The 26549-nt window shown below is 46.3% G+C and overlaps 1 protein-coding gene across 1 annotated transcript in view; it reads left to right on the top strand.

Annotated features, from left to right (window-relative positions):
• CMBL (carboxymethylenebutenolidase homolog) overlaps positions 1-26549 on the top strand; it is a 62663-nt gene that overhangs the window by 30508 nt on the left and 5606 nt on the right. Inside the window, exons 2-4 of the mRNA XM_022581389.3 lie at positions 9269-9481; positions 21542-21775; positions 23815-23922. Coding sequence (XP_022437097.1) covers positions 21561-21775; positions 23815-23922 — 323 coding nt within the window. The 5' untranslated portion in view covers positions 9269-9481; positions 21542-21560. The remainder of the gene's footprint in view (positions 1-9268; positions 9482-21541; positions 21776-23814; positions 23923-26549) is intronic.

Below are 26549 nucleotides of genomic sequence, written 5' to 3'. Positions count from 1 at the left end.
CAACTTTTTTGGCACCAGGGACCGGTTTCATGGAAGACAATTTTTCCACGGATCGGGGAGATGGGGGATAGTTCAGGCAGTAATACAAGCGATGGGGGGAGGGTTCAGGCTGTAATGTGAGCAATGGGGAGCGATGGGGAGCAGCAGACGAAGTTTCACTGGCTCACCGCCACTCGCCTCCTGCTATGTGGCCTGGTTCCTAACAGGCCATGGACCAGTGCCGGTCTGCGGCCCAGGGGTTGGGGACCCCTGTTCTACAGGATAACAACCCAATGGGGAGACTATTCTAGATAAAAGAATGTTAAGAAAAAAGATAATCTCAAAACTTGGAAATAGAAAAGTGATGATTTAGTGTCCTGTTTTTTCAATGTCACGCTGGGGCATTGCCTAACATGCTAGGGGCGTGCACCTTCATTTCAGGCTATTTAAGATTAATGAAGGTATTTCACAGTTCTGTGAATAAAGATGATAACATGTATAAAACAGATTGATGCAGAGGATTCTTATCTGATAGCAACTGGGATTAATTTTGTCTGGTAGAGATGCAAATGATTTCTATTTGATAGCAAAGATCATCAAAAAGATTTTGATTTTAATTTTTATTTTCTTGGGGGTTGTTAACCAGTTTTACAAAAAAATCTAACTTAGCAATCATTTTCTGATGCCTCAGTTTCTCAAAGTTTCTTTTAACCAACTTAATCATCTTGCTGCTTCCCTTATTACTGAGTTAATTAAATATTTCATACCTAGTTCCTTTATGTTTATAGGAGACTCGGGTTTTGCCTTTTAAAAAATTCTATGTTGAAAAGAGACTTGAAAAACAGAACACCAAATGCAATAGGGGGACCTTGTTTAGATCCTGTTCTCTAACAAACCGGTTGCAAAGACATTTTTAGGGAGATGGAGGACATTTACAAGATGGTCTAAGCATTAGATGATATTAAGGAGTAAGTGATAATTTTCTTAGGTGTAAAGATGGCATTGTGGTATGAAGGAAAAGATTATATCTCTCTCTATATATATTTAAGTGTATGAGTTATCTAGTGCTGTGTAACAAATTACCCCAAATTATGCTATTTTAAAATGTAGGTTTTATTATTATTTACGTATGGCAAGGCCAATAGATCAGAATATGAGTGCCATTGAAAATATAGTTTTCTATACTCCTACATCCCAAGAGAAGGGAGCAAACTATGCCACAACACAGGTGAGCTACATGGGGAAGCACCTGGGTCAGTCTAGAGGCAGAGGGACTGAGGGGAACATGTGGACATGAGACTTTGTTGTGGTTTCTATGGGAAGGGACAGGCAAGGCAGGGAAAGCGGGCTTAGGATTGTCTAGTCTGAAAAATTTCAGTGGACTCTGGGGCATGGGGGCTATCTCTAGTTGTCTGGTCCCTGGCTATGCGGTCACTGGTGCAGGTAGATAGTGGCCCAGAGTGTGAGAGCCTGATGGAGGAGGTGGTTGGGGTGTGGGCTCTGGATTAACTGGTTTGCTTATGAAAAGCTATGTTCTCTTTTTAAATTTTTAATGTTTTATACAATTTTTAAAGGTTAAACTCCATTTACAGTTATTACAAAATACTGACTATATTCCCTATGTTGCACAATACATCCTTGTAGCCTGTTTTACACCCAATAGTTTGCATCTCCCACTCCTCCATTCCTATATTGCCCCTCCTCCCCTCCCTACTGGTAACCACTAGTTTGTTCTCTATATCTGTGAGTCTGCTTCCTTTTGTTATATTCACTCCTTTGTTGTATTTTTTAGATTCCATGTATAAATAATATCATATAGTATTTGTCTTCCTCTGTCTGACTTATTTGATTTAGCACAATGCCCTCCAAATCCATCCATGTTGCTGCAAATGGCAAAATTTTATGGCTGAGTAGTATTCCATTGTATGTATACCACATCTTCTTTATCCATTTATCTGTTGATGGATACTTAGGTTGCTTCCATATCTTGGCAATTGTAAATAATGCTGCTATGAACACTGGAGTGCATGTATCTTTTTGAATTAGTGTTTTTGCTTTTTTTGGATGTATATCCAGGAGTGGAATTGCTGGGTCATATGGGTCATATGGTAACTCTATTTTTAGCTGTTTCAGAAACTCCATGCTGTTTTCCACAGTGGCTGCACCAATTTACATTCCCATCAACAGTGCACAAGGGTTCCCTTTTCTCCCCATCTTTGCTGATATTTGTTATTTGTGGTCTTTTTGATGATAGCTGTTCTGACAGGTGTCAGGTGATATCTCATTGTGGTTTTGATTTGCATTCCCCTGATGATTAGCAATGTTGAGCATCTTTTCATGTGTGCCTGTGAAAGGCATGTTCTATCCCTGGGAATTGGCTAGCCCTGGGAGGGACAGTCTTTCCAGGCCCCAGAGATAAAAACATCAGAAACACATGGTTAATACACATAGCGACTTTAAAAAATTTAGTATTTCATACAGTTTCCGAGAGTCAGGAATCTGGGAGTGGCTTTGCTGGGTGGATCTGGCTCAGGGTCTCTCAGGAAGTTACCATCCAGTTGCTGGCCAGACCGCGGTCATCTGAAACTTGACTGGGGCCAGAGGCTCTGCGTCCAAGATGGTCCAGGCATCTTGTTTTCTCTCTGTTGGAAGAGAGTTCCTTGCTGACTTTGGCCAGCAGTCTCAGCTCCTCAGCAAGTGGGCCTCTCCAGAGGGCGGCTGGCTCCTCCCAGAGCAAATGATCTGACAGTGAGTGAGAGAGTTAAGCCACACTTATAAAAATAAATAAGTATCAGAAATGACATACCATCACTTCTGCCGTATGCTATTGGTCAGACAGATTAACAATGGTCCATTGTGGGGGAAAGGGCTGCACAGAGTATGAGTACCAGGAAGCGGGGTTCACTGTGGGCCAATTTGCAGACCACCATGGTCCACCAAAAGTTCATATCCTTCCCACATGCAGAATACAGTCAACCCCTTCCAGAGTCCCCAGAAATCTCATCCTATTGTAGCATCTGCTCAATGTCCAGAATCTCATAATGTAAATCAGGTCTATAAATTTATTATAGTTCCTTAAATCCAGTTTCTCCAGTACAGTTCTTCTTGACAAGCTATCTGCTCCACCCCACCCCCTCTGTATGAGTCAGCTCAGGCTGCTGTAACAAAATACCACAGACTGGGGGGCTTAATCAACAGACATTTATTTCTCCCATTTCTGGAGGCTGGAAGTCCAAGATGAGGGTACCTGCATGGTTGAGTTCTGGTGAGGACTGTCTTCCTGGCTTGGAGCTGGCTGACTTCTTTTTCTTTTTGGCTGACTTCTTATTGTATCCTCACATGGAAGAGAGAGAGACAGAACTAGCTCTCTGGTCTCTTTACAAGGGTACTAATCCCATCATGAGGACCCCACCCCCATGGCCTCATCTAAACCTAACTACCTCCAAAATCTCCACCTCCAAATACCATCACATTGGGGGTTAGGGCTTCAACATGAACTTTAAGGGGACATGAATATTCAGTTCATAAACCCTCTCCTACTGAACATACAAGGGGACAGACAGAATAACCACTCTAGAAACTCTTGCTGAAAAAGGGAGAAGATGAGAGCGTGAAGAAGTTGCTGGTCCATATAGATTCCAAGCCAAGCAAACGTCCTAAGTTCCTTAATTATGTCTCAAGTCTTGGGAACCATACTCCAAGGCTTTGGACTGCCCTCTGGGCTCTTGGTTTTTCCCTGTGAGTCATCCTTCCTTTTTCATGAAAGGAAAGGTATCATGCTGTAACAGGAAACGTATCATGTGTTAGCAGCTGAGTAATATTCTCAGCCTGCTTCCTGCCAGTAGAACTTTGAGGGTCCAAAGACCTCTTTTTATTTTGTACTGGCTCTGTCCCTTTCAGTCCAAGTTGGTAATGATTCTGTACATATAATTCTCATAAAAACTTTATGGATTTCCTGCGAATCTCCACGGGATCTACTCCATTAGGCAAAGTCAACACCCCTAAATCTCTTTGAGATGAGCCCTTCTCCACATAGATAGGGCTTCTGCAGACAGCAGAGGGGCAATGATCCGAAGCTTCTAAGAGCACTGTTTTTTTTTTTTGGCCACACCGCTGGCATGCAGGATCTTAGTTCCCTGACCAGGGATCGAACCCATGCCCCCTGCAGTGGAAGCGTGGAGTACTAACCACTGGACCGCCAGGGAAGTCCTGAGGAGGATTATCCTCTGATTGAGAGGGTCTGTGAGTGTCTTGGTCCACTGGGACTGCTGTAACAAAACACCACAGGCTGGGTAATTTATAAACAACAGAAATTTATTTCTCACAGTTCTGGAGGCTGGAATTCTGAGACCAGGGTGCCAGCATGGCTGGGTTCTGGTGAGGGCCCTCCTCCAGGCTGCCGACTTCTTGTGACCTCACATGTGAGGTACACCTTTAATCTCACAAGCATTCGGGCCACAGCAGTGAGGCACACCTTTACTCTCCTTAGAGGGCCTTTTGTCTGACAAAAGGACTATGGGGTATGGCTTTATATCTTTCTGAAATCTTTTAAAAATTATTTACAGGCACAGCCTAGGGTCTATCTCTGGACCACAGGTTTTCTGGCAGGGCCCTGAATTTGGACTTTTGCTTGGAAGCCATTCCTTGATTCTAGCATAATTTGTCATCTGGCCCAGCTGAAAACCTTCCAGTCCCAGCTCCTTTCTGCTTAACAACCCTTCCGTTCATTTCTCTCTCTTCTCTGGCATCTTACTATAAGCAACTAGCAGAAAGCAGGCAGCACTGAAAACGCTTTGGCTCCAAATCTCCTTGACTAGATCACGAGTTCATTGGGTGCATTTTCCTCTGTCCACATGACTGCAGGCAACAGCATCACCAGGATCCCTTCCTCCAGTTTCCTTCACTTTCCTGCAAGCTCTGACCTGGATCTGTAACGACCTGGACTCTTTTATTCACAGCTTCTTCAAGGTGCTCCAGGCATTTACCAATGCTCTCAACAAAGCCCACCGCCTGGTGCCACAGCCACTCCCACATCTTGGGTTTCTGTCACAGTACCCCGCCTGCAAATGTATCCAAATGTGTTCTATCTGTACTACCAATTTAGCCCCAAATTTAGCAGGTTAAAGCGGTAGAAATTATTATCTTGCACAGTTTCTGAGGGTCAGGAATCTGGGACTGGCTTAGCCAGTGGTTCTGACGCAGGGTCTCTCAGGAGGCTCCCATCTAGATGTAGTGGGGTTTGCAGTCATCTGACACTTGACTGGGGCTTGGGGATCTGTGTCCATGAGGCTTTCTTTGCCACATGGGCCTCTCCATGGGGTTACTAGCGACTTCCCCCAGAGCAAGTGATGAGAGGGAGAGGGAGAGAGAGAAGGCAAGATGCAGCCACGTGTCTTTTGTAACTTAATTCCAGACGAGACAGGCCATCACTACTTCTGTATTCTACTGGACCAACCCTGTACAATGTGGGAGGAGACTGTAGGAGGGTGTGAAATCCCAGAGGCGAAATGTCATGTTGTCTATAACCTATATACTTCAGCAAAAAAAAAAAAAAAAAAAAGAAATGAAGTAAACGGCAAAAATATTCACAATAATTATATCTAAATCAGGGGAATGTGGGACTTTACTGAGCTTTTCTTTCTACTTTTCTGCATATTTGTACAGTTTCATAGTAAAAAGTGGAAAAAAAGCTAACTTAGGCTTTCTGTCTAGGGGTGACAAGATGGCTTAATGGCTCAAGAATCATCTAGAAACCAGCTTTCTTTTCTACCCAGCCTTCCGACCTGCCTTCAGCAGCAATGCCTGCCCTGCGCGCAGGACTCAGTGCTTTCCCAGCTGGCTACCTGCAGCTGCATTCAAGGGGTGGGGCTGAGTCAGCAACACCGCCCCAGAAATGGGAACAGATGAACTGCAATACACTCTCCCCCAGGTATTCCTGGGAGATGTTCTCAAACACACCAGCACTTCTGATTTTGTTCCAAAATTTCTTTAGAGGAGCAGTTCCATGGAATACTTTTCCTGACCTTGCCTTCAAGGTCAGTGTTCATGCGGGGCTTTAGCAGAGTCTGCGGTCTTGTTTAACTTTGCCCGGTTTGTTAATTCAGCTTGGGTTCACTCAGTTCCTGGAATTTAGTTCCTTATTTCATAATAATAAATAAAATAACTTTGGAGGGACAACCAGCTGTGACTGCTGAGTCACAGCTCTTTATTAAGGAACTCTGTGAAACCCCAGTGTTCACTTATGCTAAGAGTTTCTTTAAGAATAGAGCTTTAAAAAAATTTTTTTTTAGAGTTAAATATTAACTTGTGATGAATTTTCCAGAGGAGTTTGGAACTAAAACTGGTGAAGGTGAAAAAAATGCCATTTGGGGTGTTGCAAGCAGTTTGTACGTTTTAAGATAGAAGCAAGAATTTATGTTTAGGGCCCACCCTCCGTTGGTTCTGGGTGGTAACACTTCGGTGACTTCTTTGACTTATTCAGATATTTAAAAATTACCTACATATTATTTTGGAGAAATCCCAAGGCAGTGAAGTAATTCAGTTGCAGATGTTTCAAACTGGCACGTGAAAGGTTCTGTTTAATGCTAAACCAGTGTATCTCTAGCAGGATAACACCTTTGCCTTGGGGAGGACTGGAAGGGTACCCAGCCACGGTGCGATGGTTTGTCGATGTGCCCACTGGGCTAAACTGATCTATGTTTCCCAGGATTCCCTTTTCTTGTATGTTTCTAGTTTGATGGACCTATAAGATTTATTTTATCCTGAGAGTTGCACCTGCCTTCCTCCAGCCAGGCTTTCCTTGCTGAACCTATAACATAAAATCATGGAAGGTTGACACTGACATGGCCTATACAGATTATCTAGTTCAATTGGGTCCTAAAGTTGGTCCATCGTAAGAGTCATCTGGGGAGTTTTTTTTTTTGCGGTACGCACTGCTGTGGCCTCTCCCATTGCAGAGCACAGGCTCCGGACGCGCAGGCTCAGCCGCCATGGCTCACGGGCCCAGCTGCTCCGCGGCATGTGGGATCTTCCTGGACCGGGGCACGAACCCGTGTCCCTTAAATCGGCAGGTGGACTTTCAACCACTGCGCCACCAGGGAAGCCCCTGGGGATTATTTTGAAATAAGGTTTCCCCAGTGCCACCCTGTAAGATTCTGGTTCAGTAGGTCTGAGCCCAGGACATCTGACATTTACAAGTTCCCTAGATGGTTTTGATGGTCAGCCAAGTGGGTTTGCTAGTCACTGTGATTCTCAAAGTATGGTCCTTGGACCAGGGACACCAGCATCATCACCCAGAATCTTGTTGGACCCACAAATTCCTGAGGTTCCCCCTGGACCTCCTGAATCAGAGGCTCTGTTTGTGGCCCAGCACTCTGTGGTTTAATAAACCCTCCAGGGGATTCTGATGCGTGCTAAAGTTTGAGAACCAAATCTAGTCTAATCCCTCATTTCATAGTTAAGGAAAACAAGTCTAAGGAGAAGGGACACGTCTTTGGTTTAGTGCAAGGAGATGGACATAGGAGGCATCCTCTCCTTGCACTCAGGTGTTTCGAGCAGAGAACATTCACAGCCTGCCTTGAGAAACCTCAGGTTACTACACTTGTGAAAGCAAGGTTTTCATCAACTAGAAGATGTTACATGATCCAGTGGCCCAGTTTGTAGTACAAAATGCCAAAGGAATCATTTTTTTTTTAGGAGTGCAGGTTAAGGAAAATCAAGAGCTGTAGCACTTAAGCAAGCTTCATGAAGAAGAATTCTGAAAGCTGGAAAGGATTTGCATAAATGGAAAGAGAGAGGGCGGCCCTCTCCCCAAAGTAGGGAGACCACAGGGAGGAAGAGGCAGGACAACAGAGATTCCAGCCAGGTTCAGGGGGAAGGTGCACGTTAAGACAAAGAGGAGACTGTGAGAGGGGTCTGGGAGATAGTTTTAGGAAAATAGGTGGGAAAACAGTAGATATAAATTGTTTTTGAATGTTGTAAAAGAGGTGTACTTTTAATACAGCGCTGTCTCGTAATATTGGAATCCACTGCACAACTTTGCCAACTGAGACTGATTTGGAGGCAACTTTTGTAAAAATTACTTTTAAGTATGTGCATAAGTTTAACGCTGAGTTGGCAAATTTTGGCAAGGCATAGGGTTGCGAATTTGAACTCCCTCATGTTAATAAGTGTTAATTAATGTCAGGAATGATGCTTGGAGAGCTAAATTTAGCAAATAGAGAAAAATGATGTGTGATCAGTCACATCTAGTCTTTCCATGTAACTGGTACTTCCAAGATGCTGGAAGATGCTTGGAAACAGTCTAATAGAAACAATTTTGTGTTTCGATGGAAACCTATGCTTGCCTAGAGGTCACCATCCAGGCTATCTGATTCTTGTCTTCCAATGTCTGGTAGCTGTTTCACAATTCTGTAAGTTGTAGGTAGATGACAGACAAGCAAATTCACCTCGTTCCCCATGCTGTGGAAAAAAAGCCAGTTTGCCTCTGTCTGCATTTCCCTTTCACCATTCCTTTACTCCATATGTGTGCACTTTTTAAAAACTTTCTTCTGAACTAGTTTTAACATCTGCCTCGTTTTCTTATTAATTCATGAGTACTGTAAAGTTTTCAACACAGGTCATTTTTATATCTGTGTGAGCATCATGATCTTACCTTTTTCTGAAAACTGCCCTTTAACAATCAGATTAAGTCTCACAAACCTTACCCCTCGAGGCTTTTTATATTACTGATTTGCCGTCCCTCTGCAGAAAAGATCCCTTAAGAAAAAGTCACCCTCAATCAGAATTCACACCTTTTCCAACTGGAAGCGTTTTAACTAGTAAGGCTCTATCTCACGGGTCATGAGATTTTTGGTGAAATTCTTGTGGCGTCAAGAAGCTGCTGCTACTTTTCCCTCTGTCACTTATTTTCCTAATCAACATTTCTTCCGGTTTTCTTTCTTAACCCTTCTCTGTAGCCAATTGAATTGGTTATCACAATGTTAGGTGACCAGACAAAATATGGAGTGGCGGCGGAGGGAGGGAGGTCAAGTATGAATATGTAGTCATCTACTGTTTAAAATAGACTAATTTTGATTTACAGTAAAGAAGTCACAGGTCTCAGGAGACAGGCGCACATGTAAATTTCATAGGCTGACTGTCTTCCTCCTCCCGGTCTCCCTCCCCCCCTCGTCGTCTACCTTCCCCTCTCCTCCCCCCTCCCTCTCTCCCTCCCCTCCCTCCGTCTCCCTCCTCCCTTCCTTCACCCTTCCTCCCAACCTCCCCTCCCTGCCCCTCCCTCCGGCTCCAGCCTTCCCCGGAGGCCGGGAATCCAGGACAGCCACTGGTCCACCGGGATCCCACCGCCCTCCGTCACCGCGTCCACTTCCGTCCCTGAAGGAGGCACCTCCCCCTCGGCTTGCCCCTGACCGTCTCCCTTGTGTCCCGTGGAGCTGCGGCGTTGCCCGCTTCCGTCCAGCGTCCTCCGCGCGTAAGGACAGCGTCCTTCAGGCAGTTGGACGAGGTACGTGCGCTTCGCTAGCCCAGGATCGCGCTGCAGGTCCGCTCTGCTCTAACTTGCGCATGCGTTTGCTTGAGGCAAAGGAGGTCTTTGCCATGTGCACAGGTAATGAACCTATTAAAGTCCATTTTCAACACCAGCTTTTATCAAAGCAGTACCTTGTCACTGCAGAAAAGCAACACCGCCATCCTACTTTGGCATATTTTCCTGTATTGTTTAGCCGTACATTTTGAATAGACAGTTGAAATCATACTGTATATAAACTTGTATTCCTTTTTTTCCATTTAGCACTATGTCTTGATCCTTTCCTCCGTGCCAGTAAATACTCTTTGTAACCGTTTTCCTACAGTTGAACATTTTGGTCGTATAGTTCTTACTACTGACATAAAAGTATGGGGGGAAAATGAGCGTATCCGCGTCCAGCTCATTCTCCACATTTTGCAGCCTTTGTTAAGGATGGGTGTTAAGAGAGGAGGGTCTTGGGCTTCCCTGGTGGCGCAGTGGTTGAGAGTCCGCCTGCCGATACAGGGGACGCGGGTTCGTGCCCCGGTCCGGGAAGATCCCACATGCCGCGGAGCGGCTGGGCCCGTGAGCCATGGCCACTGAGCCTGCGCGTCTGGAGCCTGTGCTCCGCAACGGGAGAGGCCACAACAGTGAGAGGCCCGCGTACCGCAAAAAAAAAAAAAAAAAAAAAAGAGAGGAGGGTTTGGTCTAGGCGTGTAGCGTCCTGTATGTTGGGTCCGTGTTGCCAGGAGAGACTGTACCGTTCCCACTCGGCCATGTGGGTCAGGAGGTGAAGCGGTGGCCTGTCCCAGGCCTTGCTGACGCTGGGCACTGCGATTTAGGGCTACTTGCTGATGGACATGCCACCTGTTGTTTTCAAAGCCCATTTAAAGTAAGGTGGTCAGAAGTGAGCCCTGTGGGTATCTGGGGGAATGCCATCCAGGCCTCACAACAGTCCAAGAAAAGGCCAGAGGCAGCCACATGATTGGCAGTTCACAGGCCAATCTAGCTTCATCCCATCTAGTTTTCTAATTAATGCTGTCAAGACCGTGTACCCTTTGGAAAACACAACCATGATTACTGAAAAATAAAAATAATTGGAGGAGTTGATGTTCACAGAACCATCTAAGGATAAGGAGGGCCCTGCCTTCCCTGCTGCAAGATGGAAGATCAATTGCCATGCAAGTTACAGTGTTTACCCAGTAAAGGAAACCCCCAGCCTTCCCCTGCAGCCACCTTAGAGGTCCTGTAGTTGTTTTCGATGCCCTTTCAGGTGTTTCCGTTTCTAAATCTCTGAGGTCACCAGCATTTTATTCCTAGACTTCTTTGCTTGTTGCATTCCCATCAACACCAATCCCCTTCACTTATCGAAATCTGCTTCCCTGTTTCTTTTGGAGATCTTCATTGCTTTGGGAAGTGTGACTTCTGAGTTATTTAAATCCTGGGGGGTAAAAGCAGGAAACCACACTAGCTCAACCATACTTGACCACCCATTTCTCCCCTTCTGCCCTCCAGTGAGAAAAGGGGAACGTTCAATTATACAGTTAAAAGATACTTTTCAGCAAAAGGCAAAATCATGACTAATACAGATAGAAAAACGAACGTGTGTTAAAGATTCTATTTTATTCATTAAAGAGGGAACGAGGCAGATCTTATAACTGGTTCAGAAAAAGAAGTCAAGAAGCACAAATTTGTTTGGAGTAAAAGAATGCCTCCGGATGGTACATTTTAGGAAAGGGGGGAGGACACAGCAGCCCCTTGGAATTTGCAGGTCAAACATGCACCAGTGATCCCCATAGGTTTTGACTTACAATTTTGTGGAGGCATTTGCTGTGTGAAGGAGGACTGGAGGGTGTCAAAGAAAATATCATTCATTCGTGACACTTGTTAAAAAACGGTAAGGCAGACCTTATTCAGGACCATCGTGATAGGGGTTAGGGACCACTCCAGGGGGATCTTGCAGTAGGAGAGAGACATTGGGCTCAACTCTGAATATAAGGAAAAGTGGGAGTTTCTAGCCAAGGGGCAGAGTAGGGGGTCAGTGGATGGAAATAAAGGGATTCCAGCTAAGCTGACCTAACAGGATTCTTGCAGAAGACAAGCCAGGGTGATGGGACATCACCTGGGGGATGATGGAGGATGAGGGAGCGAATCAGATAGGAGGCTGGGGGATTCTGCTAAACCGACCTAGCAGGATTCTTACTAAAACTGGACAAAGCCCAAAAGCCAGAGCCTAGTTGAGAAGCGAGTTCAGAGGATCCTGACTAGAGTTCAGTCAAGGAGAGAATCTTTGTCAAGGGGCCAGAGAAGTCAGTCTGTAGGGGACGGGTCTCGCAGTCATTCACAATTATGTGGGATCTTGCATGGGTGTTATGGGGGAATCATGTACTTTAGTGCTGCATCCTGGGTGGCACTGACAGAGAATGTGCCCATCAGGGTCTCCCCTGCTGGAGCATGTCCTGGCCATCCCTCGTGTCATAAAGAGAACTCTGACTTCTGGAGGCGTTACTGGTGGAAACCACAGATCTGATCTCAGGGTGGCTGGAGTGTGTTGCCAAGTCCACCTGACATGATACAGAAAAGCGCTTCTTGGTACATTTTATGAGGACCCCACCATACATGTCAGACCCACAGTCCCATCCCCTTACAGGAGGAAACCTTATCCCTCACTGTGACCTTATAATGTCATAGAAGAAACTCTGTGTTTCAATGGAAAAGTACCCATCAACTATAGCCCACCCTTCCGGGCTGTCTGATTCTAGCCCTGTTCATTGTATTTGAGCTGTTTTGCAGCTCTGTGAAAGTTGGGGGTAACTGATAGGTTTATAAATTCTGTCCTGTCTGGTGGAGAATTAATTGCCTTCCTCCCCTACTGTGGAAAAATTGGTTTTGTCTCCATTTATAATTCATCTCAACATCCCTCTACTCCATATAAATTAGTGGCCTTTTCTTTTTTCCTTAGGACCCGTGGTAACATCTGCCTTATTTCCTCCTATCATATGAGTAAAATACAATCCTTAATGTGAATTCATTTTGGTAACTGTATAGGAGTCATAGTTTTACTTTTTTTCTGAAAATTGTGTTTTAACAAATGTGTCATTTGGGAGGGAAAAGAGCCCAAATCTTGAAATATATATACAGAAGGTTTACATATAGTACAATCAGTAGAGTGTCAAGGGTATGTTTCCCAAGGCTCTTGCCCACAGAGAGACTGTTTGCCCTGCCCACTGTGGCCTTGGCCCGGGACACACTGGCTGGGCTTGGCTGCTGTGCCCCGTGAAGTGTCTGGCAGGAGTCCAGCCTTCATGTGTGGCACATCCAGGCCTTCCCAGCCAGCACCCCTTTCTGTGGGAGAAAGGCCTTTCAGGATCAGTTCAGAGAGTGGCTGTCTTAGCTGTAAACATTCCTTTTGGAAAGTGGATAGCAATCGAAGGTAAATAAAAAGATTCAGATCCAAGACTGCTTATTTTCTGTGGTCTCGCATCCTCATAGGACAGCCAGGTAAGAAATCAGCCTGAGGAATAAGTTCTCAACAAGTAATGTGCAGTGGGACATAAAGTTTACTGCTATTGATACTGGATTGTTCTGACTTCTCTTATAATAGTTCTATAATGTAGTTTATGGAAACAAAACTATGAAAAATACCGTCAAATTTTTCTTTGATCAAATGACTAGCTCTTAATTTCTCTTTCCTTAAAATTTAGCCATTTCTAGTTATGAGCATTTAGAACATTCTGGAAAGTACAGGATATAATGTAATAGCCACCTATAGTCACATGATGCAGATTTATTTTAAAAAAAAGATATTAACATTTTGTCCTGGGCTTCCCTGGTGGCACAGTGGTTAAGAATCTGCCTGCCAATGCAGGGGACACGGGTTCGAGCCCTGGTCCGGGAAGATCCCACATGCCGCGGAGCAACTAAGCCCGTGCACTACAACTACTGAGCCTGTGCTCTAGAGTCCGTGAGCCACAACTGCTGAGCCTGTGAGCCACAACTACCGAGCCTGCGTGCCACAACTACTGAAGCCCGTGCGCCTAGAGCCCGTGCTCTGCAACAAGAGAAGCCACCGCAATGAGAAGCCCGTGCACTGCAACGAAGAGCAGCCTCTGCTCGCCGCAACTAGAGATAGCTGGCACGCAGCAACAAAGACCCAACACAGCCAAAAATAAATAAAATTAATTAATTTAAAAATATGTATTATTCAGGGGTTTTAGTATTAACTTAGCATCAAAAAACCATTGTCTCTCTCTTTTTTTTAACATCTTTATTGGAGTATAATTGCTTTACATTGTTGTGTTAGTTTCTGCTGTATAACAAAGTGAATCAGCTATACGTATACTTATATCCCCATACCTCCTCCCTCTTGTGTCTCCATCCCACTCTCCCTATCCCACCCCTCTAGATGGTCACAAATCACCGAGCTGATCTCCCTGTGCTATGCGGCTGCTTCCCACTAGCTATCTATTTTACATATGGTAGTATATATAAGTCCATGCCACTCTCTCACTTTGTCCCAGCTTACCCTTCCCCCTCCCTGTGTCCTCAAGTCCATTCTCTATGTCTGTGTCTTTATTCCTGTCCTGCTCCTAGGTTCTTCAGAACCACTTTTTTTTTTTAAATTTTTTTTTTAGATTCCATATATGTGTGTTAGCATACGGTATTTGTTTTTCTCTTCCTGACTTACTTCACTCTGTATGACAGACTCTAGGTCCATCCACCTCACTACAAATAACTAATCTCATTTCTTTCATTGTCTCTCTATATAGCATTATGTTTTTGAGATTTACTGTATTGATAAATATATATGGAGTTTGCTCATTGAACTGCTATGTAATGTTCTTTTTAGGAGTGTATTAGCTGTAACACATTACCGCAAACTGGGTGACTTAAGACAGCAGAAATTTATTCTCTCACTGTCTGGAGGCCCGAAATCTGAAATGAAGATGTTGGCAGGGCTGTGCTCTTCCTGAAACCTGCAGAGGAGAGTTTTTCCTTGTCTCTCTCCCGGCTTCTGGTGGTTGCTGGCAATTCGTGGTGTTCCTTGGTTTGTAGATGCATCCCCTCCAAACTCTGCCTGTGTCTTCCATGGCTGTCCCTCCATGTGTGTCTGTGTCTGTATCCAGATTTCTCTCTCTTCTTCTAAGGACACCAGCCATTAATTAGATTAGCATCTACCTTCATCAGGATGGCCTTGTCTTAACCTGATTCCTCTGCAAAGTCCCTCTTTCCAAATAAGGTCACATTCACAGGTTCTGTGGGTTAGGACTTGAACAGTATCTTTTTTGGGGGATGCAGTTCAACCCACGACAATGAATAAATGGCAACGTATCTCATTCTCCTGATGGTCGTTATATTGCTTGCAATTATTGCCACATTTTGGTGGCAAGAACAGCCTTGCATACCCACTGCATGTGTCTGTGTGTACACACACATGCACACACACACACACACACACGAGTGTGAAATTCTCTAGGGAATACACCAGTGGGGGGATTTCTGGGTTGCAGGGTGTGTTCCTCATTGCCTTTGCTGAACTGCTTCCCAGAGTGTGTATCAGTTTACACTCCCTTCCGTTTCCCTACTTGGGCACCATCTCTTGGTGTTAATAGACTCATTGCCAATCTGCAAGAGGTAAAATGGTATCTTGTTGTTGTTCTTGTTATAATTTCCTTAAATACCAGTGAGGTTGAGTACCTCTTCACATGTTTACGGGCCATTCAGGTGTATCCTTTTGTAAATTGCCTCATATCTTTGGAGCATTTTCTATTGGGGCTGTCTTTGTTTTGTTAATTTCTAAGAATTCTTCATATATTTTATCTGGATGCTACGGCCTCTGCTTTGAAAATAATTTCTTCTTTTAGTCTGTATCTTGTTTTCTCACTTTTTTACGGAGACTTTTATCTTACAGTGTTTAAAATTTAATAAAAGTTTGAAAGCTTTTTGTTGTGGGAAATCTCAAGCATGTATGAAAGTCGAGAGGGGCTTCCCTGGTGGCACAGTGGTTGAGAATCCACCTGCCAACGCAGGGGACACGGGTTCAATCCCTGATCCGGGAAGATCCCACATGCCGCGGAGCAGCTAAGCCCGTGTGCCACAACTACTGAGCCTGCGCTATAGAGCCCGTGAGCCACAACTACTGAGCCTGCGTGCTGCAACTACTGAAGCCCGTGCGCCTAGAGCCCATGCTCCACAGCAAGAGAAGCCACCACAGTAAGAAGCCATGCACCGCAACGAAGAGTAGCCCCCACTCGCCGCAACTGGAGAAAGCCTGCGTGCAGCAATGAAGACCCAACACAGCCAAAAATAAATAAATAAAATAAATAAATTTAAAAAGAAAAAGAAAGTTGAGAGACTAGTACAATGGACGCTCCTGAACCACCCAATTCCAGTACTGTCAGTACTTAGACACTCTCCCACAATCTCCACAGCCTACTGGGAAAGTCCCAGTACACACATCAGCACGTAGCTATAAAAGATAAGGACTCGTTAAAAAAAAACCCAGCACTGTTATAACATTATTCCTCCTTCCCTCCCCCCCCATTAAAATGATTCTCAGTATCATCAAATATCCAGTCAGTTCAGTTTTCCCCAATTTTCTTATAAGTGTTTTTTACAGCTGGCTACTGCTATGGACTGAATTGTGTCCCCCAAATTTACATGTTGAAGATGGTATTGGGAGGCGGGGCCTTTGGGAGGCAGTTAGGTTTAGATGAGGTCATGAGTGTGGGGCCCCCATAATGGGATTCGCACCTTTAAAGGAGACTGACAGGATCTCTGTGTGTGGTAGGCAGTGACTCACAGGGCTTTGTTTTCTCACCTGGGTTGCTTGGTGTCCATCCCACCTCCTGAGGAGTCACAGAGCCTTCCTGCCCCTGTCATGACCCGGCAGAGCCCCGTCTGTTCTGCCGGCCTCTCCCTGCCTGTGCCCTGCAGCTGGACCTGGCTGGGGGACACAGCCTCGCTGACCCTGCCTATGTTCCGGGCCCTCATTTTCCACTTCTATTCTCCCCTCCAATCTCCTCCTTCTTCTACCCTGATCTGTTGACTCTGCTTCTTAGTTCTCTGAGCAAACAGAGGCAGGTGGGAGCATCCACAACCTCCCTCCTGGCAGCGCCCACCCACCTGTGTCTGTGTCCTCACCCTCTGCCTTCTCTCCCAGGGCTGCGGGAGGACCTGCCCAGTGCCTCCCCTGCTGTGCTGGCCTCACCCCTCTCTCCAGAGACCACTGGTTCCCTCTCCGTGGTACATTCTCATCCACAAGCCAACATGCTGACATTTCTTCCATGAAGAAAAAGAAAAAAAAAGACTTGTTTCCACATCTTCCCTCCATCTTTTGCTCACTCTCTTTTTTAGGACTGGTGACAGTCTAGAGAGAGCTTTCTGTATTTCCTGTCTCCCCGTCTCTCTTCTGTCTCAGGCCCCGGCAGTCCCGCCCTCCCCGCTCCTGCAAACCTGTTCTGGACGCCCTCAGCCTGACTTCCACCAAGCAGAGCCTGGTGGGCAACCCTGTCTGCACCCTCGGGTCTTCCTGCAGAATGTTGCATGGTCTACACCCTCCCTTTCTTTCTTTCTTTTTTATAAAAATTAATTATTTTTGGTGCATACACGGTTTTTCATTTTTAAGTATAGTGGATTTACAATGTTGTGTTAGTGTCAGGTGTACAGCAAAGTGATTCCGTTATGCTTACACTCTCCCGTTCTTTTTTTTTGCTGTACGCGGGCCTCTCAGTGTTGTGGCCTCTCCCGTTGCGGAGCACAGGCTCCGGACGCACAGGCTCAGCGGCCATGGCTCACAGGCCCAGCCGCTCTGCAGCATGTGGGATCTTCCCGGACCGGGGCATGAACCCGTGTACCCTGTATCGGCAGGCGGACTCTCAACCACTGTGCCACCAGGGAAGCCCCACTCTCCTGTCCTTGAAGCCCTTCCTTGGCTTGGCTCCTGGACACCACACCTGGGGTTTCCTCCTCTCTCACTGGCCCATCCTTCTCAGACACAGTCACTAGTCCCTTTTTACCTCCCCAAAGGAAGGCTTAGGTACTGAAGGACCCCAGGGCTCCGTCTTATGCATTCTTCTTTATTGTTATTCCCTGAATGATGTGATTCACTCTCAAGGTTGTAAATACTGTGTTCAGCTGATTCTCATTATTCACAGAAGTTATGTTCGGTAAAGTTGCCGTGAACGCTGAACTAGCTGCTAGTGGACCACAGGGAAATGTAGTCGGTTCCTACGAGCCTCTGGTCACGTTTCCATCAACTCATCAATATTTAACCTTGTTTTGTTTGTGTTTCTGTATGAAGAAACACAATATATATTTACTACATATTGTTGATTCATTAACATTGACTCATGGCCAACAGCAGTGTGACTCACACCTGAACAAAGCTTGTCTAACACGTATTTAAGGCACATCACAGCCTTCTTGCATTTCGATCCCTAGACGGCACTTTAGCGCTGCCCATGAAATCACCAACGAAAAGCACAAAATTACCAAACGTGTGGCACTAAATAGACCATGAGAAGGACACTTGTTTACAGCATGAGAGCTGAAACAGGAAGACAGAGTACAGCCTTGTTCGACCTTGACTGGGAACGTGCATCTCAGTGACTCAGATTTTTTGTGGCTCTACACAGATTTGTGGATGACGCAAAAAGCCCAGCAAGAATTGATTTTGGAGTTACGAATAAATTTAGCAAGTAGGCAAATTCATGAATACAGAATCTGCCGATAATGAGGTTCCACTGTGTATGCCGATCACTCTGAAATGCATATCCTCAGCTTGGACCCCTGCCCTGAACTTGTGCGTTGTTATCCAGCTGGCCGCTGGACAGGAATGTGCATGTCTCATAGACATTTCAAACTGCTTATGCCACAGCCTGAAGTCCTGGTCTCCTCAAACCTGCTCTTTCGGCACTCTCCCCTTTCATTTAGACATTCCATCCTTTTCCAGTTGCTCAAGCAAAAGACCTAGTCACCACTGACTCCTTTCTGTTAAATAGCCTACCCATGCCATCTGTCAGCAGAACCAATTGGCTGCACCTGAAAAATCTATCTAGACCCTGACCCTTCTCGCTCTTTTCACCATTACCATTCTCGTGGCAAGAATTTGGCTTTTTCGGTGTGAGATGGAAGCCGCTGGAGGATTCTGGGAAAAGCAGTGTTCCCCACCACGCTCTCTCCCTGATATTTCTGTTCCAACTACACTGTTCCTTGTTGTTCCTCAAAAACCGGAAGAAAGTGAACACTTGTGATCGCCTAGGTTCAACAGTTGTTTGCAATTTGCCAGAATTGCTTTATATTTCTGTGCGTATGTCTGTGCATGTGTGTTTTATAATGATTTGAGGGTCGATTGCAGATGCCGATACTCCATCCCCCGCTTGAGCACACATATTTTAAAAATAAGAACATTCTCCTATAGAGCTTCTATTACCACACCGTAGAAAATTAGTATTAATTCGTAATATGCACTATCATCCACATTCTCTTCCTCACTTGTTCCCCAAGTGTCTCTTATAGCGGTTCTTAACTTGGAACCAGGATGTAGTCAAGATTCACATGGTGCATTTGATTTCATTTCTCTTTAATCTCTTTTAATCTCGAGCTGTCTCATCACCTTTATTTTTCTTTTATATTTTTGAAGTTAGGAATTTTTTCCTCTCATTCTGCATATTTGTCAGTTTTTTCTGTTTCTAAATTTATTAGCGTAAAGTTGTTTATACTAATTTTTTGGTGATTTTTTTAAAGGGAAAAATCTGTACTTATGTCACCTTTTTCATTCCACATGTTGTTATGCTGTTGTTGTTGTTATGTGTCTTTATCATTCTTTCCTTTTTATTGATCGGGTTTGCTGGAGATATACCTATTTTATAACTTCGAAAATCAGATTTTAATCACTTTCTGTTTCTCCATTGTTTATGTTCATCTCATTATTTTCTCCTTTTGGGTTTATTCTAATTTTTCCCCTCACTTCTTGAATTGAATGCTTAACTTATTTCCAGTCTTCCCTTTTGTCTAATACATGCAATTGAAGAGGATCGAAGGATACCCTCCTCAAATATGGCACTTTGGCGTATTGATTATTTTGAGCTGAAGGCAATTAGGAAACAGCAGATGCAAAAAGAGTTTTTCTCCCTCCCTCTTTCTGCCTAAAATTAGGGCATAAATTCCCTCTCCCCTATGAGGGGAGCAACTCTTATCACCAGATTCCCCATATATTTCCCAGTCATGCCTCCACAATTTATCACCCTTTGTTAAAATGCTGTATAAACCATGTGTCTAACTGCTTCTTGGGTTTTCACTTCTTTTCTGCAAAACCACTGTGTGCTAAAAATTAAAAATATTAATAACGTGTATGCTTTTTCTCCTGTTAATCTGACTTTTGTCGGTTAAATTCACAGGCCCCCAGTTGCTGAACCTAAGAGGGTAGGGGAAAGTGTTTTTCTCTCTGACTGGAATCTAGGGTATCAATATTTCTCTAAGTACCAGTGTATTGCTTCAACTTTTTGCGACAGAGTGTTTTCATTGTAATTCGGTTCTAAACCTTTTGGATGTTTATTATCATTTCTTCATTGTGCTAATATAACATGTTTTATATAAAATTTTTGTTGACTTGTGGGTTAATATGTGGGCAGTTTGGTAGCTGTTCACGTCTGCTTGAAAAGACTGTATATTCTCTGATTGCTATTGAAGAGCTCTCTATCTTTGGGTTCAGGCTTCCTAGTTTTTCCTTTCCAAGGAAACCTCTTTGAATTAAAAACAAAAATTTAATTAGAGAATCTGTCTCAAACAGTGAATTTAATATATTTACACTTGTTTGGATTTATTTCAGCCCACATTATTTTTTGCTTTATGGTTGATAGGTTTACTGTTCTTTTTCTTCTCCTTTCCTGCTGTTTGTTTGGTCAAGTGTGTTTGGGTCTCTTCCTCATTTCTACCCCCATTCCCACCATCAGTCTTCCTGATGAGTGTTTATTTGGAGCACTTCCTCCTGTGAAGCTATTTGTAGTAAGCACCTCTTCAGTGGGAAGCATTTTTCGGCCTGGATTGTGAAAGTCTTGCATTTGTTTCTGCCAGGTGCCCAGGGATTTCACTGCCCAGGGTCCACTGTTCCGTCAATTTCTCGGCCTAGGTATTCCTACTTCAAAAGGATGGTGCAAATTTGGGGGATTGGTTTTTGTGTTGTTGTTGCTGAAGACTTTACATTCATTTATTTTCCAGTTTTATTTTATTATTTTATTTTTTATTGTTTCTTTTTCCCTTTCCTGCGCTTCCTTACCATATTCCTAGGCTTGGTTGGCAGAGTTTTTCTTTTGTTGTTTGTTCTGAATTTTGTCTGCTAAATATGAATCTTTGAGGGCTCAGACCTTGTGTGGGAAAGTCTCAGTTACAAATCCCTGTCTCAAGGGGTCCCAAGGCCTCACTGGACACAGAGTCCTAAGCACTGGTTAGGTGAGGGCCTGTCTCTGGGTCTGGCCCTGTCCCCAGCATCCTGGCTCCTTCACATCTGCTCCTGCCACCCTGACCCTGGCCTCCAGTTTCCTCTCTCACCCGGGGATGGAGGTTGCTTCCTTTTCCCTCTGAGCTCCACCATTTTAACTTTTATTTGTTAGTTGCATTCACTCTGGTATTTCTACTGTTTATAATGGGAATGGATTCTTTTTTTTTTTTTTTTTTTTTTTTTGTGGTACGTGGGCCTCTCACTGTTGTGGCCTCTCCCGTTGCGGAGCACAGGCTCCGGACGCGCAGGCTCAGCGGCCATGGCTCACGGGCCCAGCCGCTCCGCGGCATGTGGGATCCTCCCGGACCGGGGCACGAACCCGTGTCCCCTGCATCGGCAGGCGGACTCTCAACCACTGCACCAGCAGGGAAGCCTGGGAATGGATTCTTCTTAGCTTAATCTTATCACCCAGAACCAGAAGTTATCATTGATTTCTTGCATGAATACACTGTAAGTATAGTTAAAATTAATTTTTTTCCTGTACTCTTGATTTTAGTTTTCTCATTGTTTATAATCTTTGGATGTGCCCCACTCAGTGTAATGCATGTGTCTCTCTGTAGCCTGACTTAAACATCTCCAATGGCTAACGAAGCTCACCCTTGTCCATGTGACATTGGCCATAGAATAGAGTACGGAGGGTTGGGGCGTGAAGTTCAAGTTGAGCACACCAAGGCTTATCTCACCGAATCCCCCGTTGACGCTGGCAAAGCTGTGATTGTCATTCAAGATATATTCGGCTGGCAGTTGTCCAATACCAGGTACATGGCGGACATGATTGCAGGAAATGGATACACGTACGTATAAAATTCTTCTCCTTTTTTTTTCGTTTGCTTAAATTCATGTAAATTTCTGTATTTTGTTCCCTTCAAAGGAAATGAAACCAAAAAACCCTGAGTATATTCTGATGTACATTATGTATTTTCTTATCTCACTGGGGTGCAGGTAAATGGAGACTGTCACATACGACAGCCAGTGTCCAGTGGAAGCCAAGTGCTCCCAACCCAATGTCGGGGCTTCAGGTCCTCCTAGGATGGCTAGCCCTGTAGACTTGTTGGACGCTGGGAGAGTTGTTTCCCGATGTGAGGCGCTGCGCAGACACTGGTACAGGACCCCTAGGGCAGAACGCGCCAGCTCTGAAATGGATCCATTACTTGGCCCTTGAAGCATCTCCGCCTGGGGTCAGCTTTCACGCACAGGGCACACGTAGTTATCCTGGTCTGAACACGAACTGTCATGGCCTGATGTGAGTTAGACTGGCTTCCAGAACTGGCAGAGTGAGACCTCAGCTCCCAAAGGCTACCTCTGTCACATTGTGTGACCATGGCCACCTTTGGTGACTGCTGTCACCTGCTTGCCCCGCACCGCTGTGCTGTTGGCAGCAGCTTCAGTAAAGCACGGAGGAGAGAGAGGAGGGACCATCCCTGCCAGCCCAGCTTCACTCAGCGAGCCCCGAGTGTGGTGCACCCCAATTCCCTTTGTTTTCTTAAAAAGAGGAGCTGAAAACCAAAGCGTGCACCCATCTCGTTTTCCTACAAAGAGAAACCCATTGAAAGGAAGCACCCCCACTGCCATGTGATGCAGTTTCCTGTTGACTGGAAAGAGGACGTCCACTTGATTTTTCCCTTTTTCATGCCCTCACGTTTCTTCTTGTGGATGAGGCAACTTAACTTTCCAAGGGCAATACCAGTAATGAAAACAATAGCCAGCCCTGATTGCTTTCTGGCTCCGCCAGACCGGGGCCCTAGGGCGTTCCCGGGGTAATTGCCCGTCATCCTTCCAACAACCCGGACAAGGCGGGGCTGTCACTGTTCCCATTTTGATGGTTAGGAAACCGGGGCATGAAGGCAGAGGTCTCAGTTGCCCCAGGTCACCCGCTGCAGAGAGGAGATTGGATGGGACGGTGGCTTCTGTTGTCTTGGGTGGGTCCATTAGCTGGAGACGGAACATAAAAATGAGTAAAGATGCCTGTGACTTACAAAGCCTCTCACCCTTATCTAAGTATTTTGCCTTCAGAATAATCCTCTGAGGGTGCACGGCTCTGTTAGATCAAGAAAAAGAGGCTAAAAGTGATTAAGTGACTTGTTAAGGTTTCAGGGCAGAACGGGGCAGTACAGGGACCTGAACTTAGATTCTTCTGACCCAGATTTCAGTGTTCCTCCCACCCCTGCAGGAGAGGTTGTGTTCCTCCATCCATGGCCGTGACCTTTACTTCCGGAACCGGCTCTCTGGCGGGGGCCGCGTTGCCCCACCCCGGGGTTGATGCAGAAGGAAGGTTGACATGGACCCCGCAAGCTGGCTTGTCTGCTCCGCGGCCCCTTTTAGAACCTGCATGAGACCAAACCTTCGGGGCAGGACATTGTGCCCTGTTGGCATCCTGGGCGGAGGTTGGGAAATTGCTTGGTCATGGTGACTGGGCCGCTCACCAGGTGTGCCCTCTGGCCTGAGGCTAATGAGAAGGGCCAGCTGAGAGGTGCGACTCCTCAGGGGCAGGAGGGGAGCCTGTGTCCGCCCACCCAGGCCCTCGCCACCTGGGAACCCTTGTCCTGGGCGTCACAGCTAGCAGGGAGTGTGCACGACCGAGGCCTCGGCCTTTCAGACGGGCTGGGCTCTCAGCCGGCTGCCAGAGGCCCTGCACCTTCGGTTGTGAAATCTGAGATGCTCTGGCCTGGAGCCAGTTGGCCTCTTTGCTGCGATCACAGCTGGCCCTTGTGACCACTACCTTTCTTCTCCTGTGGTCCAGAACCGCCAACGTGACAAGTTCTTAATGAACAGAAGCAAATATGGAGTCCCAACAGCTCTGAAACTAAGCAGGATGAATGTCCCTATTTTACAGAACCATTGTTCCAGACTTCTTTGTAGGACAGGAGCCATGGCACCCCTCAGGGGACTGGTCCACCTTCCCGGAGTGGTTGAAGACAAGAGATGCCAGAAGGATCGATAAGTAAGTCCCAAGTACGTTACCAGCCAGCGTGGCTGTCTTGGTGGCGCCCCAGGGCCCCAGGAGCAAGAGGCAGGAGGGAGAGGAGGGTCCGGCTTCCTCGGTCACCCACCCACCTGCCTGCCCTCCCACCGTGTACGACCTCAGAGGCCACAGCTCGCAGAGTCCTTCCTGAGGCGTAAAGGAAACAGATTTCGTTTAGCATAGTCTTTGCAGCGGAGGGTTGGTTAGAAACCAACAAGTACCCTGCTGCCCAGTAAGTTCACTTGCTTTCCTCTCTGGGAAATGCTTTGTGGCACCGATGCTGAGACAGCTTCCTTGAAGTACCTGGGGGTCCCATTTTCCTTGACAGTTGGGCTATAGGGGTCCATAGATCAACACTCCCTCCTTCCCCTCTGGTTGCAGAACCAGTTGAAACAACAGGCAGAGAAGAGAGATCAGAGAACACGTCAGCCCCACTTCCACTCTGCTGATTGGAAACTGAGGCCCCAAGTGCCATCCCCTCCCCCCAAAACGCCACCCTCCCACCCCCTGCCTCGGGGAAACTGGGTCTTTAGACCAGACCCACCAGACCAGGACCGCGGTCTTGCCAGGGTCCAGGGAACTGTGGGAAGAAAAGGGGGGTGGATCCCCCAGGATTGCAGCCTTTTATTAAATTGGCTCCACTCAGTCCAGAAGCAAGGACCAGAGGGCTCAGCTGCCACTCAGATCCCCTCTTCTTGGTCTGGAGGAATAAGGATGGAGCGGGGAAAGAGGCAGGGATGTTCTCTAGTGCCAAGCTCCTCCTGAACAGGAAGACCTGAGCCCAGGGCAAAGGGGTCCCCCAGCCCTAGCCCCCGGCTCACCGTGACCGGGCATCCTCCCGAACGCTGTCCTCTCCCATTGTCGGACGTCCTCCCGTCACGCACGGGAGCCTCGTGTTTGATAAGCTGTCCCCCAAACCCAGGTTGGGGCAGCTGCTGCTAACTCTGCCTGTGGCCACTTGGTCCCTGGAAGCCTCTGCTGCTCCAGAGCTGACGCCAGGGCTGCTGGCCCGTCCAGCTCCTGAGCCGGCGGACCCCGGGCAGACCTGTGTCCACGGCCCTCAGGGGCCTCACCTCCCTCCGCATACTCCCCGGGGCCAGACTCTCCTGCTCTCTGGCCACCCTCTCTCTGCGGGCCTGTGCCAAGCAGCTGTGCTCTGCAGCTCTGGCCAGGGTCTCCCTCGGCTCTCTGCACAGTCCGTCAGACCAGGGAGACGCTGCAGGCTGCCCTGGGGGCTCCCAGCTTGCCGGGCTGTCAGCAAGGAGGAACCTCGGGGTCTTGCCGGTGGCTGGAGGTGCGAAGCGCCTTGTCTTAAGTCCCACCCTGGGGAGTCTCACCACAGGGCTGTGGAGGCCCGGCTCCAAGTTCCCCGGTTGAGGCTTTTGTGGAGACCACACCACAGCCCAGCTTCTCTCTCTGCCCTGCTTCCTCCCTTGCCTTCCCCAGGGTGGTCTCTGAGATCACTGAGGACCCAACTTCCCACACCTTTATCCATTTCCAGGCCTCCCTCCCAGGGACTCAGACTGCAAGCCCAGAAAAACAAAATGAAGCAAGAAGTTACGAGTAAAATACAAGTAGAAACACGAGAGACCCAGAGAGCCTGTGATGTGAATATGAAATTCAGCTTTGCGTGGAGGGGAATAGTTAGGACGTTTTGAGGAAAAGCCTTGTGGGGCTGCCTTCTATCTGTGAGTGCAAATCAGGGTGATCCTTTCTGGAGGGCATTAGAGCAGCCCAGAGGTACCTCTCCACAGGGGATAAGGAGAGCCACACATTTTAAATCAAAATGAGACATAAAATGGAGACACTAACTTGGAAATTAGACTAAAGTCCTTGTGTCTAGTCAAATATCTTTTGTTTGAAAGAAAACCCATCTTGAATGGTTACTGCTTAAGGAGTCATGGAATTTATTGGCTTATAGCACTGAAAAGAGGTAATTTCTGGCTTCAAGTAGAGGTTGGTCTATAGCTCAGAAGGCATCCCCAGGATGCGACCTCCCAGCATCCCGCAGCACCCTTGTCTGACGCTGGCTCCATTGTCAGGCAGCATTTGCCTCTGGGTGGCAAGATGGCTGCAGCAGCTCCAGCCTCCCCTTGGCTCCTTTCCCAGCAAGCCAGCAAAATTCTCGTTTTGTCCTGATGGTTATGACTGGGTCACAAGTCCATCCTTGAACCAATCGTTGTGGCTAGAGATTGCTATGCTGCGATTGGCCAGGCCAGAGCCACATACTCCCCTCCTGGAACTGAGCCCCCCGAAGTATATGGACCGAGCATGGGGAAGGGAGGTTCATCCAAAGCTAAGTTCTGGTGTTCCCAGGAAAGTGGGGAATATATACTCGGCAACAAAAGGAAGATAGGTTCACTTGAGTCAGTGAAAGAACGTTTATAGAAATGCCCTCTTCCTTCTTGTCCCCTCCAGTTAAGGCAGTTATTCTTAAGATCAAAGCATTTGAGAAAAACTGAAAAACAAAATGACAAAAACTATTCCTTATTCCATTTTATTTTGCAGAATTACCTAATTACAGCTCTTCTAACATTATGAAAATAACTACTTGCACACAGAATGGTATGATACATATGTTTAAATGTGTTCAAAGATATCTTACG

This window comes from Delphinapterus leucas, chromosome 3 (assembly GCF_059928025.1).
Source record: "Delphinapterus leucas isolate spDelLeu-1000000601 "Yukka" chromosome 3, BTC_Dleu_Yukka2, whole genome shotgun sequence".
NCBI classification, from domain to species: domain Eukaryota; kingdom Metazoa; phylum Chordata; class Mammalia; order Artiodactyla; family Monodontidae; genus Delphinapterus; species Delphinapterus leucas.
Note: the sequence above shows the minus strand (reverse complement) of the source record. Positions and strands in the feature narration are given on the sequence as shown.